At 46.6% G+C, this 14,984-nt stretch overlaps 1 protein-coding gene across 1 annotated transcript; it reads left to right on the top strand.

Moving 5' to 3' along the window:
* Positions 1–8,987: 8,987 nt before the first annotated feature.
* LOC311614673 (polyadenylate-binding protein 1-like 2) lies at positions 8,988–10,433 on the top strand. Its single transcript, XM_084869764.1, has one exon. It carries the CDS (start codon positions 9,654–9,656, stop codon positions 10,251–10,253), a length of 600 nt encoding a protein of 199 aa, XP_084725890.1. The 5' UTR covers positions 8,988–9,653; the 3' UTR covers positions 10,254–10,433.
* Positions 10,434–14,984: the final 4,551 nt, after the last annotated feature.

Here is a 14,984-nt window from a genome sequence, read left to right as displayed (position 1 = left end):
GGCAATAGAGGAAGCCAAGCTCCCACAGCCCTGGCCTCGGCTCAAGGCTAAAAATTTTCAATTATAGAAGATAAATAAATCCCAGATACCAGGGCCTCTGTTTGGGTTGCCAGGGGGCATGGTTGGCCTGCAAACCACCACAGGCCCCTTGACCAGGCTGCCCCAAACCCCAAGGGAACCCCCACCCTGATCTAGGACACCCTTCAGGGCAAACCAGCTGGCCCCCACCCATTCACCAGACCTCTATCCTATCTAATAAAAGGATAATATGCAAATTGACCATCACTCAAACACACAAAATGGCTACCCCCATGTGGACACAAGATGGCCAGCGAGACAGGGCAGTTGGGAGGGACAAGGCCTGGAAGGGAGGACAGTTGGGGGTGATCAAGCCTGCAGGGGAGGGCAGTTGGAGGGGACCCAGGCCTTCAGGGGAGAGCAGTTGTGGGGTACCAAGCCCTCAGGGGGGCCAGTTAGAGATCACCAGGCCTACAGGGGAGGGTAGTTAGGGGCAATCAGGCTAGAAAGGGAGCAGTTAGACATCAATCAGGCTGGCATGGGAGTGGTTAGGGGGTGATCAGGCTGGCAGGCAGAAGCGGTTAGGGGTAATCAGGAAGCCAGGCAGGTGAGCATTGGGAGCCAGCAGTCCTGGATTGTGAGAAGGATGTCTGACTGCCGGATTCTAGGAGAGAGCCTAAAGGGGCAGTCGAACATTCCTCAAGGGGTCCCAGATTGGAGAGGGTGCAGGTTGGGCTGAGGGACAACCCCACCCCCTCTTGCATGAATTTTGTGCACCAGGCCTCTAGTTTATTTATATATAGGAAGGTAGCTGCCAGCACAATGCAAACAGGAATTATAAAAATGGTCTACCCTTCACAGCACAAGTCAGGAATGGGAAGTGATGAGTTTTGGACCTTTGCTTTTTATCATAATAAGCTCCTTGATACGTCTGGTTTTTAAAAGATAATGTGAGTATATGAGGAATCTCATTCCTTTGTCATGGAAAAATGTATATTAATGGTTTTATTAGTTGTGGTATTCAATATTTGACTCTAAGAAATCCAAAAAAAAAGTACATATAACTATACATAGTAAAAGCTTATTTCTTGCTCCTGAAAAAGCCCAATAGGGTGTTGGGATTTCATTCCAATCAGTGGATTGAGTACACAAACTCATTTTGACTGATGACTTTCCCTTGAGTCCCACTGGATCTTTGGTTTTAAGCTAGCCAGTGAGTGAGGAGAGAAAATGTGGAAAAGATACATTAATCATACCGGCCTCAGTGCAGGCATGACATACCTCACTTTCAGTTCCATTCTTTTAGCCAGAACTAATTCACGTGTCCTTACCTAACTTTAGAGGAAGCTGCACCTATAGTCACCTTATGCCCAGGAAGTAGAATGATATATAAAATGTACTGTTAAATTTTTTAAATTGAATATCCAGAAAAGTGACTATAGTATGCTATCACCTTCATAAGGTGAAGGGGACAAAATGTGTGTGTGTGTGTGTGTGTGTGTGTGTGTGTGTGTGTACATGTGTGTGTATGTACTTACATTATTTGTATGTGAATAAAATCTCTACAGGAAAGTACAGTAAAAAATAAAAGATGATGTTATGGGTGGTGGCCCCAAGGTTAATCACCACGACTTTAGCAAGACTTTACCATACATGGGTGGAGATTTCATTTTATATCGATTATACAAAGAGAAAACTTAAATTGTTCAGCGGTGCATAGTACTGGAGATCAGCCACTCACACATCAATAATCTATGAAGGTGTCACAACACAATCATGAGTGCTGATAGAGATATTATAGAGACATCAAAATGCATTCACTATCATATGGCAAGGAAGTTCAAGGAGTGCATTGCCTTATAGTAATTTGCCTCCAAAATGGCCTAAAAAGGGGTGTTCAAAGGGAAAATTCACTACTGGCACAATATCCCATTTTATTGAGATAATACTATTATCAAATGCTCCGGGTGTTTTTTCTTGAGTACAGAAAATGCATGCTTTTATCTGTTGATTTGCAAGCTCCTTGGACCTTCAGAAAAATAAATAAATAGGTAATAAAAAGCTTCTAAAATCAGAACTAAAGAAGAGCTGAATGAGGGTGTAAGCTAAGTGAGGTCAGGCTGGAGAATCAGGCAGTTGCCTAGTGTAAAATCCAGTCATAACCTGGGAGGTGAACCCAGAGGGTTGACTCCCTGATCCTCTCAAAAGTGAACTGACACTTTGCTTTTGGTTAGAGAGAAAATGCCAGGCTTCCTTGGATACCAGATAGGAAAGAAGACACTCGGCCTTCAAAAACCAGTTGAACAAGATTATCCTCAGGACAGAGGGAAATGACATTAATAAGGAGTCTCTTGTGCTGGGTACTGAATGCATGCCTGGCACTGTGAAAAGTACTTACCATATATTCTCACTTCTTTTTATTCTTACAAACAAATTTGTACAGATGAGAACACCAAAGCTAAGGAAGCAAACAAAAAAGGTATAGTAACATAACCAAGGTAAGCACAGCTAAGTCATGGCCTGGGGAAAACCTATATGCATATTTTTTATACGATCACGTCTGAAATTTGCTTAAGATTATGACAAAGAAGGGTGTGAGTTAAAATTTAAACCTGAGTTGGGAGGAGAATTGGTTCCCAGAGAGAAACACCTGGAATGCTATATGAAAACCATCAGTTGAGACAATCCTTTGTTCTTGGTTCTTCAGCAGGGTTTGGGCCAAGTACTTGTTATAAAGAAAATTTCTTATATTTGACCCCCCTTAATCCTTTATTAGTAACTTGTGATGGAAGAAGATTTGACTTTAGGTGGTGGGCACACAATACAATATACAGATTATGTATAACAGAATTGTATACTTGAAACCTGCATAATCGTACTAACCAATGTCACCCCAATAAATTTAATTAAAAAAGAGAAAATTCCTAGGCACCTGAATAGGGTTTCTGAAATTCACACTCAAAGCACATTCTGAGGTTCAGAGTAGTTAAGTGTTTTTGCTCTGGAATTCTGTCTACATATCCATTTAACTCCAAGGCCCATCTTCTTTGAGGAATTTAGGCCTAGAAATGTAGGAATATGCAAGAACTGCTGGGAATATAGGCTTCTTCATTTCTCACGATCATCCTAAGCACATATATCACCAATTACGCTCCCTTTTGTGGGCCCTGTCTGCTTCAGGGAGTTGAAGAATAAAGGTTCAAAGAAATTATCAACCTCAGGGAAGGAGTGAGGGGAAAGAAACAAGGAGAGAAAGGGGAATTAGGGAGACAAACCAAGGACATGCTTGTCTCCTGCCTTTAATCACACCCAGAAGTAACCTAGGTGTGTGTCCCACGGAGTGGATGTAAAGATAAGGGAATGAGATTGGGGAGGGCTCAATTTTGTATTGTTTTATCGCCATAAATATCTAAACATCTGAAACAAAAATAAGACAAATGGTATTTTTTTTTTCATTTTGAGTGATGTGTACTGGGGTGCATGTTCTGTGACTCGCTGCAATTTTCTGTATGTTTAAAGTCTGCTCATGATTTTAAAAGGATGGAGAAAGATGCTTTCAGGTTGATGGAAGACCTCAGAAAGGCTTGAGCTTGGATCCTGGAGTATTCAGAATATTCTGTCTGAGAAAGCCCACAGTGGTCAAGATATAGAAAGGTGACAATGGCGAGGTTGGCAAGGGCCAGGTAGTGCAGCTCGTTATACTTAAGCCACTTTGAGGAGTTTGCATTTTACTCGAAGTGAAATGGGGAGCCCTTCTGGGGTTTTATGTAGGGGAAGGAAAAGGAACCATTCATTGTTCAGAAAGAGCAGTCTGGCTGCTGGCTGGAGACGGGAGTTTGGTGGAAGTGGGCAGCCAGTCAGGAGGCTATGGCAGGAACCCATGGAAGACATAATGATGGAATCCAGTGGAGTTGGAGAGATTCCAGTGATGTTTGGGAGGTAGAGGGTATAGGGATTGCTGAAGGATGATATAGTTGCCAGAGGAAGATGTGGCAATGGGAGAGGAAGGAAATAAGGGTGCCTGCCCATTATTATTTCACTTTAATACATGGGTAGATGTTGATGCTATTCATTGGGAAGCAGAAGACTTGTGGGAAGAACAACATTAGGGAGAGTAGAGGTCAGGAGGTGGAAGAAGCTCAGGCATTGCAATTTTGCCACTTAAGGATGAATACTTGAGACATCCTGGTGGAGATGTCAAACTGAAAAATAGTGTGAGATCCCACCTCATAACTTTTTGCACCCTCCCACAAACTGTTCCCTTTCTGCAATTTGCTGCTCTCACTTAAATAATATTTTGGAGGTCCCCCTAAATCTCTCCATATAGACATAGCTCTTACTTGATATTGGTTGCATAATAATCCATGAAATGGCTGTACCGCAAATGTCTTCAGTCAAACCCCAACTGATGAGTGCTTGCTTTGGTCCTATTTTGTCCAATATGAATCATGTGAAAGAAAGCTCCTGTGGCCGAAACCGGTTTGGCTCAGTGGTAGAGCGTCGGTCTGCGGACTGAGGGGTCCCGGGTTCGATTCCGGCCAAGGGCATGTACATTGGTTGCGGGCACATCCCCGGTAGGGGTATGCAGAAGGCAGCTGGCTGATGTTTCTCTCTCATCGACGTTTCTAGCTCTCTATCTCTCTCCTTCCTCTCTGTAAAAAATCAATAAAATATATTAAAAAAAAAAAAAAAAAAAAAAAAAAAGAAAGAAAGAAAGAAACCTCCTGTGTTTGTCCTGATGTCCTGGGCTCTCATGTCTATAGGTCAAATCCGATTCTTTCTGTGCCCCACATATCTGTCTCCAAAGGACCATTTGCTAAATGTGTTGTATTTATTCCAGGCACTTTAATAGTCATTGTTATTATTTATTAAATAACAGAGGCACACCCAAACACTTTCCAATTATTCCTAAATAAAAGTCTATGGCTGCTTTTTTGTTGGCTTGTATCCCATGTTTATTTTCTTTCAGCAGAATTTGGAGGAATAGTGTGAATTGAAAATGTTCCCACTCCAAAATACAATTATGTTTTTTTCTCTTTTCCCCCGAGCATGCTTCCTACAACTATGTCAATGAGAAATTTATGGAAAGAGACTTCTTTGTGAAGATCCCCCTTTTCAGTGTTTTGATTCATTTTTGCATATAGAGTTGATCTGTCCCTCCCCCCATGGGTACCCTCCACCCCTTACCTTCTTCCATCTTTTTCCTAGCTCTCTGAATGGCATCTCTATTCCTTTCTGTTTCTCCTTCCTGATAGGAAGAAGGTGGGCCATATGAAATGGAAGAGGAGTGTCAGTTTCAAACACTCTTCGAATGTGTCTATATCTGAACCTATCTCTTTCCAAAGCTCCACTGAGAAATGAACAGAAACAGAAGCTCAAACACTAGTATGCAGAGTCTTTGCTGTCCTGTTTTAAACCACTTCCATGCATGTGCAGCTAGGAGCACTGAAAGCAGGACAGAGTGAAGACACTGAGGCTATACCATGCAAGGCCTTGGAGAAGTCAGGTTTGGGGTTGGTCCGTTCACTGCCCAGTCCTTCTTAATTTTTCCTGATGGCTCATCATTTTCAACCCAACTTCTAAATGTTGTCTTTTCTCAGGAAATAGCCCTTCACCTTCTTCTGACTATACTCTCTCTAGGTGATCCTGCCTAGGCTCATAGCTTTAAATACTATCTGTCCACTGTTGTTTGTTCACCGACTGCCTTCAATCCATCAGCAAATCTCTTCTCCTTCCAAAATAACATGTGAACCTGTGCACTATTCTCCAAATTTGTGCTGCCAGTCTGGGCCAAGCCACAGCCATTTCTCAACTGAACTACTGAAAGAGGGTCCAAATTGGTCTACATACTTTCCTTTGTGTCCTGCCCACTTGTAATATGATCCACAGGGAACAGCCAAAGAAAAATTATGAAATACAATTAAATCATGGCACTCCATTGATCCCATCCTCTCTCTGGGCCCCACAACAATTTGGGTTTAAAAAACAACCCAAAAACCTCTACAGCATGGCTCCTTCACACTACCTATGCCTTCCTCTGTTGCCCTCGCATCCTCTCTTTCTCTGGGCTCCATCCACAGTGGCATCCTTTCTGCCTCTCTGGTGCCCCTCTTTTCTGCCACAAAGCCAAGGGAATTGCAGTCCTTCCTGCAGGACAGGTTCAAGGTGGTGGGCTGCTACTCATCTTTCAGAGCTCACCTTTGGAGTTTCAACTTCTGTAGTGGTGAGGCACAGCTCATCTGCCTCCTGACTACAGGCAACCTAGACCCACCTTTCCGTTGAGATAGCTCCTAACAGCAGTGACAGTGATCACTTTGGTCAGGTACCAGCTGTACAGAGGGCTTTTCCTAACTCTCTGTCCTTTTCCTTTGCTGGCACCGGCCTTGTCTAGGGGCAGAGGGCTGGACTTTGCAAGCTGGTGAGGTACCTGTCTGTGTGTTTGCTTCTCAGCCATCTTGGGATACTTTCCAGCCAGCGATGGGAAAGTTCTTACTGCCTCACACCCCACAGTGACTCACGCACTCAGTTCCACAGGTTTGGGTTGTTTTATCATGTGCAACTGCCGAGGTCCAGCCAAAGAAGGTGCATGGGTGGGAGAGGGGAGGAAGAGAGAAGCACATGAAGTTCCTTGGCCACTATGGTCCATTCATATGGCACCTACAGCCCTTTTGCTGACATTTCTGTTATTTGTATGGGCAGGTTGAACTTTAGTGGCTTGAGGCATCCTGAGGGAGGGCACTATGGTTTGAAAACATTTTTTTTATATTTGACCCCCTTCCTACAGTTCAATGCCTGGCTCAAGGTAAGCCTGAAACCCCTATTTATGAACGGGAATGGAGGAACAAAGGCAAGGGTTGTTCTGACTCTTCACAGGAACTGGTCACATCCAAGTGTCTTCTCTTTGTTCTATCAGCTCTCTGTCAATTGTGTGGGGAGGGGCACATGTGCATTTATACGTGTATTGATGCCCCCCCTGTTTTATTGAGATATAGTTGACATATAACATTGTATAATTTAAAGGTGTACAACATAATGATTTGATACACATATATACTGTGAAATGGCTACCAGAATTAGTTTTGTTAACACACATTTCCCTCCCCCTGTGATGAGGACTTTTAAGATCTATTCTCTTAGCTACTTTCTATATTGACGTTCAATTTGTACCCTTTCTAAAGATGTGATCATACCGATTCCCTCCTTGAACATGCTGAGTGGTGCCCGCTGGCGTGGATATGGAGTCCAAGCACCGCACCTTGCTTTTCAGGGCCACACACCGCACCTTGCCTTCCAGCCCCATCTCCTGCCGTAGACTCTGGGAGACCATGGGCTCTGTCCACTCCAGACTTTAGGCATGATCAGAAGTGACCATGCATGTGCTAGCATGCCTTGGACACAGACTGATCCTTCTGTCTGGAATGCCTTCCCTCTTGCCCCAACATGGTGGACTGCTACTCATCTTTCAGAGCTCACGTTCAGGGTTTCATCTTCTATGCAGCCTCACTTGATTCCTACCAGGAACAGTTAGTAGCTGGGCCCTTCTTTCCAGAGGAAGTGAGACTCTAGTCTCTGTTACAATCTACTCTAATAGTTGCTCACTTGTCCATCCCCTCACCATTTAGCCCTGTGTAGTCTCTCTGCCCCTACAACACACACTGCTCACCTTTTCTTAGCTACAGCACAGCAACACTCAACTGCTCACTTATGACATTGCTTGTCCCTTAGTCCCCAGTGCCAAGTACTTGATAAGGCTCCCATAAATACTAGCTGATGAACCGGGACCAGGCACCTCATTCTAGAGAGATTTCAGGTTTTGGTTCTGTCTTGAACATGGCTGTGCATGCTTTGCTTCATGTTAGGAACATCAGCAACTTGAGTGCAGAGCCAAGAAGAAACAAGCGCCTGGCTCTGGACCAGGCCATGTCCCAGCCCTTGGCTTGGCTTTCCTAAGGGTGTCATTGAAGACAGCACTATGGACAAGGTGTTCTTGACTCCTCCGCTTCCAGGTTGCATTTATTGAAGCTGGGTGAGTGGGAGGAGTTGGAGGGTTGAAGAACCCCAGGTCCCTAGTTCTCCCATAGTCTGGAGCAGGGGAAGGGTTTCCAGCGCAACCTATGTGCTCATAAGCTCAGAACAAGCCTGTGTCCTAATGTCTCCCAGACCCCCATATCCCCAAGGACCAGCACAAAACCTGCTCCATAAGTATTTGTGGCATGGCATTATGAATAAATGAATACGTGTTCTTGTATTCTCTATTCCCTCTTTTGCAAGTGTTGCAGGGGAGGGAAAGAGATGGTAAAAAGGGGAGAAATCTTTGAGAAAGATCTCTCAGGCTGCAGGAGGAGCTTGCCCCACTTGCCCCAGCTCCCACTCAAAAAACACAAAACAAAAAAGAGTTGTTTCCCTGGAGGCAGCAATGTTGGAGTGTGGTGTGTGTGTGTGTGTGTGTGTGTGTGTGTGTGTGTGTTCGCACGCGTGCTGGACTTGAGATGGGAAGAACACCTGAATGTGAGAAAAACATTTTGCTTGGCTTTGTTTAGGCCAGGCAATTGTATTCACGATGCCACCCATCCCCTCTTACAACATACTTGATCCAATCACTTAAATGTTCTATGGGGAGAGGGGGGATCAAACAAAACTCCCTAAATCTAACCAGCATTCCCTCAGTTCACAGCGGAGCCCTTTCCCTGCTTCCTCTGTATAAATATGTAGGCGACCTGAGATGCTGAAGACTCACACTCAGGTCACCCCCACCCCCCCTTAAGCTTCCCGGCCACGCCCCTTCCCACCACCCGCAGCCCCCGTAGCCCCCATAGCCCCCTCAGGGGGAACCAAAGAGACAGAAGCCTTCCCAGCTGCCCGGAACACAGATGCCAACAGCTCCTGCCCCTCACCACACACTGCCCGCCCGCCAGCTAGCCCGCCCGCGCGCGCCCCGCACGGTAATCCACAACTGAGCGGTGGCGGCAGCAGGAAGCTGTAAGCTGCGGCGACTCGCAGAGGCGCGCTCCTGGCAGGGCTCGTCATCCCAGACGCCTTGGTATCGCCAGATCTGCTGCCCCCCCCCCCCTCTCCCGCCCCAGTCCCCCGCCGCCGCAGCTCTTGCTCGCGCCCCCGGCTCGGGTTCCTGCGCCCATCTGGCCTCCTGCCCTCTCCCGCCTCTCAGACCCCCAGCTTGCTGGAAGGAAGGTCGCGGCAGCGGCCCGGCAGCACCGGCGACCGTGGCGACAGCTGCGGCAGCGGCGGCAGCGGTGGCGGCGGCTGCAGCGGCGGAGGCTGCGGCAGCGACCGTGGCAGAGGCGGTGGCGGAGGCCTCCGTGGCGGAGGCGGAAGCAGAGGTGCAGACCGAGGTGCAGGCCCACACCTCAGTGGAGGAGGCAGTGGTGGAGGCCATCCCGGGGGAGGCGGCAGCCGCCCTGGCCGGGGAGGAGGCGGAGGCCGCTCTGGCGGCAGCAGCCGCGGTGGTGGCAGAGGCCAGCGCTGCTGAAGCCACTGCAGCAGCAGAGGCTGTGGCACCCCCCTTGAAGGAAGAGGGTGGGGATGAGCATGCAGAGGCGGAGGTGGCTGAGGCAGCGGCGGCTGCCGCCGCAAATGCAGAGAGGGGCGGGAGTCCCAAGGAGAACCCGGACTTTCCAATGGCCTCACTGTATGTGGGAGACCTGCACCCTGAGGTGACAGAGGCAATGTTGTACGAGAAGTTCAGCCCGGCAGGGCCTATCCTCTCAATCCGCCTCTGCAGAGACAAGATCACCCACCGCTCCTTGGGCTACGCATATGTCAACTACCAGCAACCTGTGGATGCCAAGCGGGCCCTGGAGACCTTGAACTTTGATGTCATCAAAGGCAGGCCAGTGCGCATCATGTGGTCCCAGCGGGACCCTTCGCTGCGCAGGAGCGGGGTGGGCAACGTCTTCATCAAGAACCTGGGCAAGGCCATCGACAACAAGGCACTGTACGACATCTTCTCGGCGTTTGGCGACATCCTCTCTTGCAAAGTGGCCTGCGACGAAAGCGGGCCCAAGGGGTATGGGTTCGTGCACTTTCAGAAGCAGGAATCCGCTGAGCTTGCCATTGATATGATGAACGGCCAGTTCCTGAACTACCGCAAAATTTTCGTTGGGAGATTCAAATCGCATAAGGAACGAGAAGCTGAAAGAGGAGCTTGGGCCAGGCAGCCCGCCAGTGTTAACTTCAATGATTTCGAGGAAGACCCCGACGAGGCCGCCTTCCGATGAAGACAACCCAGGAGCGAGTCAGCCAGCAGAGCCAAACTTTGGCTCCCACCCGGCTTACAGCCCCCTCTCTGCCCCCCTAACCCACCAGCAGTGTGTTGTATTGAGAGTGCAGCTCCCTCCCCCCTCTCTCTCCCCCTCTCCCTCTTCCCCTCCCTCTCCCTCTCCTCTCCCTCTCCTCTCCCTCTCCTCTCCCTCTCCTCTCCCTCCCCACTCCCTCTCTCTCCCCCTTTCTCTTCCTCTCCCTCTCCCTCCCCCTCTCCCTCCCCCTCTCCCTCCCCCTCTCCCTCTCCCTCTCCCTCTCCCTCTCCCTCTCCCTCTCCTCCCTGTCCTTGTCCCTCTCCCCTCCCCTTTCACCCACTCCTTCATTCTCCCCCCCCCCCTCAACCAAGGGCATTGAATAATCTTGCTCTCTCTGCCACTTGATAGAGACTGCCTCTTCTAGCGGTTTGGTTTTAAAAGCACTTTCTCTCTTTGTTTACTGTACAGGTGATACAATTTCATGGTAGAAACCTCAGAAAGGAGAAGGAAATCAGATGAGGGAAAACCAAGAGAATAATGGCTCCCCATGACCCATGATCCTGCTACCCAGAGACAACTACTTTTCCCTTTTTGCTGTGCTGCCTTTCCAGGTTCTCTTTCTCTCTCTCCCTTCCGTTTTCACCCCCACCTCACCTTGCCTCTTAACGTACATACATATAACAATACAATGGTTCATGTGTGTGGTGTTTCTTAACCTGCTTTTTTTCAGAAACTAAAACCAAACAAGACACAACCAACTGAACGTCTTTCCATGTTATTCAACAGGCTTCTGAAACTCATCTTCAGTGCCTGCAGAGTGTATCCATGCACCTTAACATTTCTGTAACCGTTCCCTCATTGTTGGACATTCAGGTGGTGCCTAGTTCTTTCCCGGTGTTTAAACCCAAAGCTGAGTTCTCTGATGAATGACTCCTCGCTTGTGTAGCCAAATCTCCGCAGGCATACCCTACGGTCATCTTAACTGTGGACTTGAAGGATCCACATGGGGACATTTTAAAGACATTCCCGGCGTGTTGCCAAATGGCCCCTTCATAAATATTGTACCGATTTGCATTCATGCCAGTCAGTGCAGCCAGTAAAACAGAGTATGTCCATTTCCTGGTCACTGTGATTGATTTGTGTATGTGCGTGCTCGTGTGTGCTCGTGGGTGTGTGTGCTCGTGGGTGTGTGTGTGTTGGCCAGCTTTATGTGCTGCAAATGGCATTTTGCTGTCCTTGGTTGTTTTGCTGGATTTAAATACTGTTTATCACTTCCCCTGTGCCTACTTCCTTCCATTTTCCCCATTGTCAAAAAAATAATTCAGCTTTATTGCAGAAAAAAATCAAAAGTGGACCAGTTAGCAAAAGCAAACTAATCTCACCAGTAATGAATCCTCATGAACAACCATGCCTTCCTGAATCATTTTTATCTGTTTCTGCACAGTATTTTTAATTTACTTGAATTTTAATGTATATACTGTTTCAATATCTGCTTTTTCATATATAAATATATAATATAGATAGATATGGATGTATAATTAGAAATTCTTGAACTTCTTTTCATGTCATTAAATATTCTTCTAAAATAGTTTCCATGGCTGTTTAGTGTTCCATTAATGTGTTAGATAAAGGTATAGATACATGTATGTATGTGTGCATATCTATACTTCTAGATATGAGGGTGTTTTTCACTGCTTCTTCATTGTAGAACATCTAAGTGTTTTCTACTTGTGTGTGTGTTTTTTTTTCCTTATCCTAACCCAAACTGCTAATAATATCATAGTTCACATACCTTCTTACATTCAAGATTATTTCTTGAACAAACATTGTTAAAAAAGGAATTGAAGGATTAAATTCTGGTGATTGTTTTCATTTATTTTTAAATGACTGTTCGCAAACATAGTATTAATGTACCCTCATTAGGTTCTCAAATATTGTGACAGGTCCTGAACACCTGGACAATTTTCTGGACTTATCATTGCAATTGTTTTTGCAATATCCCAAATTTTATAAGATGAACTGTACGTATTTATTTTTATTTATTCTCAAATTTATTTTTATATGAATAATAAAATAACCAAATAAAAACATTTTAATTGGCAAGAAAAAAGTCAAAATCACTCCAAATTCTACCAATTAACAACAAAAAAATTAAAACATATGAAATAGGTACATAAATAAATAATACCTTCAAAATATAATATGTATGATTTTATTGTTGGATATTTACACTATAATTGATATTGGGGGAAAATTACAGAAGTCTAAATTCAGGATCAATTCTGAAGAACTGACATGTAGCCCTATTCAAATGCATAAAAGCTTTAATTGGAGAAACTTACATATATGGGCAAACAGCTGCTGCCAGTAGTGGCCAGCTGGGAAGAATTCACACTCCTCCCAGGACAGGGTCTCTTTTGTATAGGGGTGGGTAGTCATTTAGACCGCCAGAAAGAGCAATGTGTTCCTAACTCAACAGACAACATCAACATTACCACACTATACAGTTATTAACATCCTTTCTGGGTGCATGATGTTTATCTTTGCGCAGCATTCCACTGCTCTGGGTAGTCAACTGAGCCTGAGGCTACAGAGAGTTAAGGGTCCAACATTTCCCAGATGTCTCTGCTGCTGGAGCCATATTCCATTTGAATGAGTACCCCTATAATTGGTCTTATCTTTCCAAATTATTAAATACTAGAGGCCCAGTGCACAAAATTCGTGCACGTGGCGGGGGGTGGGGGCTGTCCCTCAGCCCAGCCTGCAACCTCTCCAATCTGGGACCCCTTGAGGGATGTCTGACTGCCGGTTTAGGCACAATCCCACCGGGCAGTTGGACATCCCTCTCACAATCCAGGGCTGCTGGCTCACAACTGCTTGCCTGCCTTCCTGATTGCCCCAATTGCTTCTGTCTGCCAGCCTGATCACCCCCTAACCACTCCCATGCCAGCCTGATTGATGTCTAACTGCTCTGCTGCCAGCCTGTTTGCCCTCAACTTTCCTCCTCTGCTGGCCTGGTCACCCCTAACTGCCCTCTCCTGCAGGGTTAATCGCCTCCAACTGCCCTTCCATGCAGGGCTGGCCCCTCTCAACTGCCCTCCCTTGCAGGCCTTGTCCCTCCCAACTGCCCTCCCCTGCAGGCCATCTTGTGATGGCCATCTTTGGCCATATGGGGCAGCTATTGTGTGTTGGAATGATGGTCAATCTGCATATTACTTTTTTATTAGATAGGATAAAGGCCTAGTGCATGGGTGGGGGCCAGCTGGTTTGCCCTGAAGGGTGTCCTGGATCAGGGTGGGGGTTCCCTTGGGGCATGGGGCAGCCTGGGTGAGGGGAATGTGGTGGTTTTCAGGCCAGCCACTCCCCCTATGAACCAAGTGGAAGCCCTGGTATCTGGAATTTATTTACCTTCTACAATTGAAATTTTGTAGCCTGGAGCGGAGGCAAGCCTCCTGCTCCCTCCATTTCTGTTGGAATTTATGTATCTTTTATAATTGAAACTTTGCAGCCTAAAATGGAGGCCTGGGCTGGCCAGGGTGTGTGAAAAACTTTGCTTCCTCCATTGCCAGGGGCAACTCTTGCCTCCCGCTCTTTCCAGCTTGGTGGCTGCCGCCATTTCTGTTTGGATTTGTTTACCTTCTATAATTGAAACTTTGTAGCCTTGAATGGAGGCTTAGGGTGGCAAGGGCAGGTAGAAAGCTTAGCTTCCTCCATTGCCTGGGAAACCCAAGCCTCCCTCCTGTTCTCTGTGGCTGTAGCCAACTTGGTTGAGTTCATTTGCATACTCGCTCTGATTGGCTGGTGGGCATGGCTGGTGGGTGTGCTTGTGGATGTAGTGGAGTGATGGTTAATTTGCATTTTACTCTTTTATTAGGTATGATTCTGTTTATCTATAAGCTACATATTAGTCAGAGTCAGCATTTATAGAAACTATGTCAAAAGAATGATGGGTTGGGTTGCAATTCCCCTCTGTCCCACCCTAACATTGTTAAAAAAAGGAATTAAACCACATTTTCTACCACCTATGCCCAGTCTTCTAGCACCCATTTACCCTGAACTTAGCAGCAGGCCTCCTGAAGGACAAATGCATCCTCACCTGCAGATCTCGGTCCCTGGACCCTCACCACGATGACCTTCAGATTCATCCCAATCACCACAAAAAGACTTTCCATGAAGCATGGGCTCTTAACAGCTTGCTGCCTTCATGCCATCCCGGCATATTTCTGCCAGTCATTCTCCCTCTGAATGCCATGTCTCACTGAGTAACCTAAACCCATCAGGACATAGACATAACAAAAAGTGGAACCTTACCTGGCACAGGGTCCTGACCACTATCTCCATCACCTGGCAGGTCCAGAAAATATGAAAATGCTGCAAAAAGCTCACTGGAGAGGGAGCATCAGGATGGATCTGGACTTACATTTTAATGGCTTGAATGCTAGTGGGCAACTCTGTGACAACAACATGAAACCTTACTTCTGAGTTGACTCTTACAAGGGTGAACCTACCTAGCTGCACTGGAACCTTCTAAGAACTTTGCAGTAGCCCTGCATTGTCCTGGAACACAATGGGGTGGCTAACTGAAGTGTTGACACCTATCACTGGGATACCTCCTCAGATGTCTTGCAGTCATGTTGGGAGGCTTAGGCACCTTGAGCAGGTGGGTTGGACTACCCTTTCCCCAAATGTGCAGGTCCCTCTCCTAAGCTCCCA

This window comes from Pipistrellus hanaki (assembly GCF_964339955.1).
Source record: "Pipistrellus hanaki genome assembly, chromosome: X".
NCBI classification, from domain to species: domain Eukaryota; kingdom Metazoa; phylum Chordata; class Mammalia; order Chiroptera; family Vespertilionidae; genus Pipistrellus; species Pipistrellus hanaki.
This window is presented reverse-complemented; position numbering and strand designations above follow the sequence as displayed.

Bases quoted from the DNA above. Each gene is read 5' to 3' on its own strand.
- LOC311614673 (XM_084869764.1), top strand. From the start codon at position 9,654: ATGGCCTCACTGTATGTGGGAGACCTGCACCCTGAGGTGACAGAGGCA.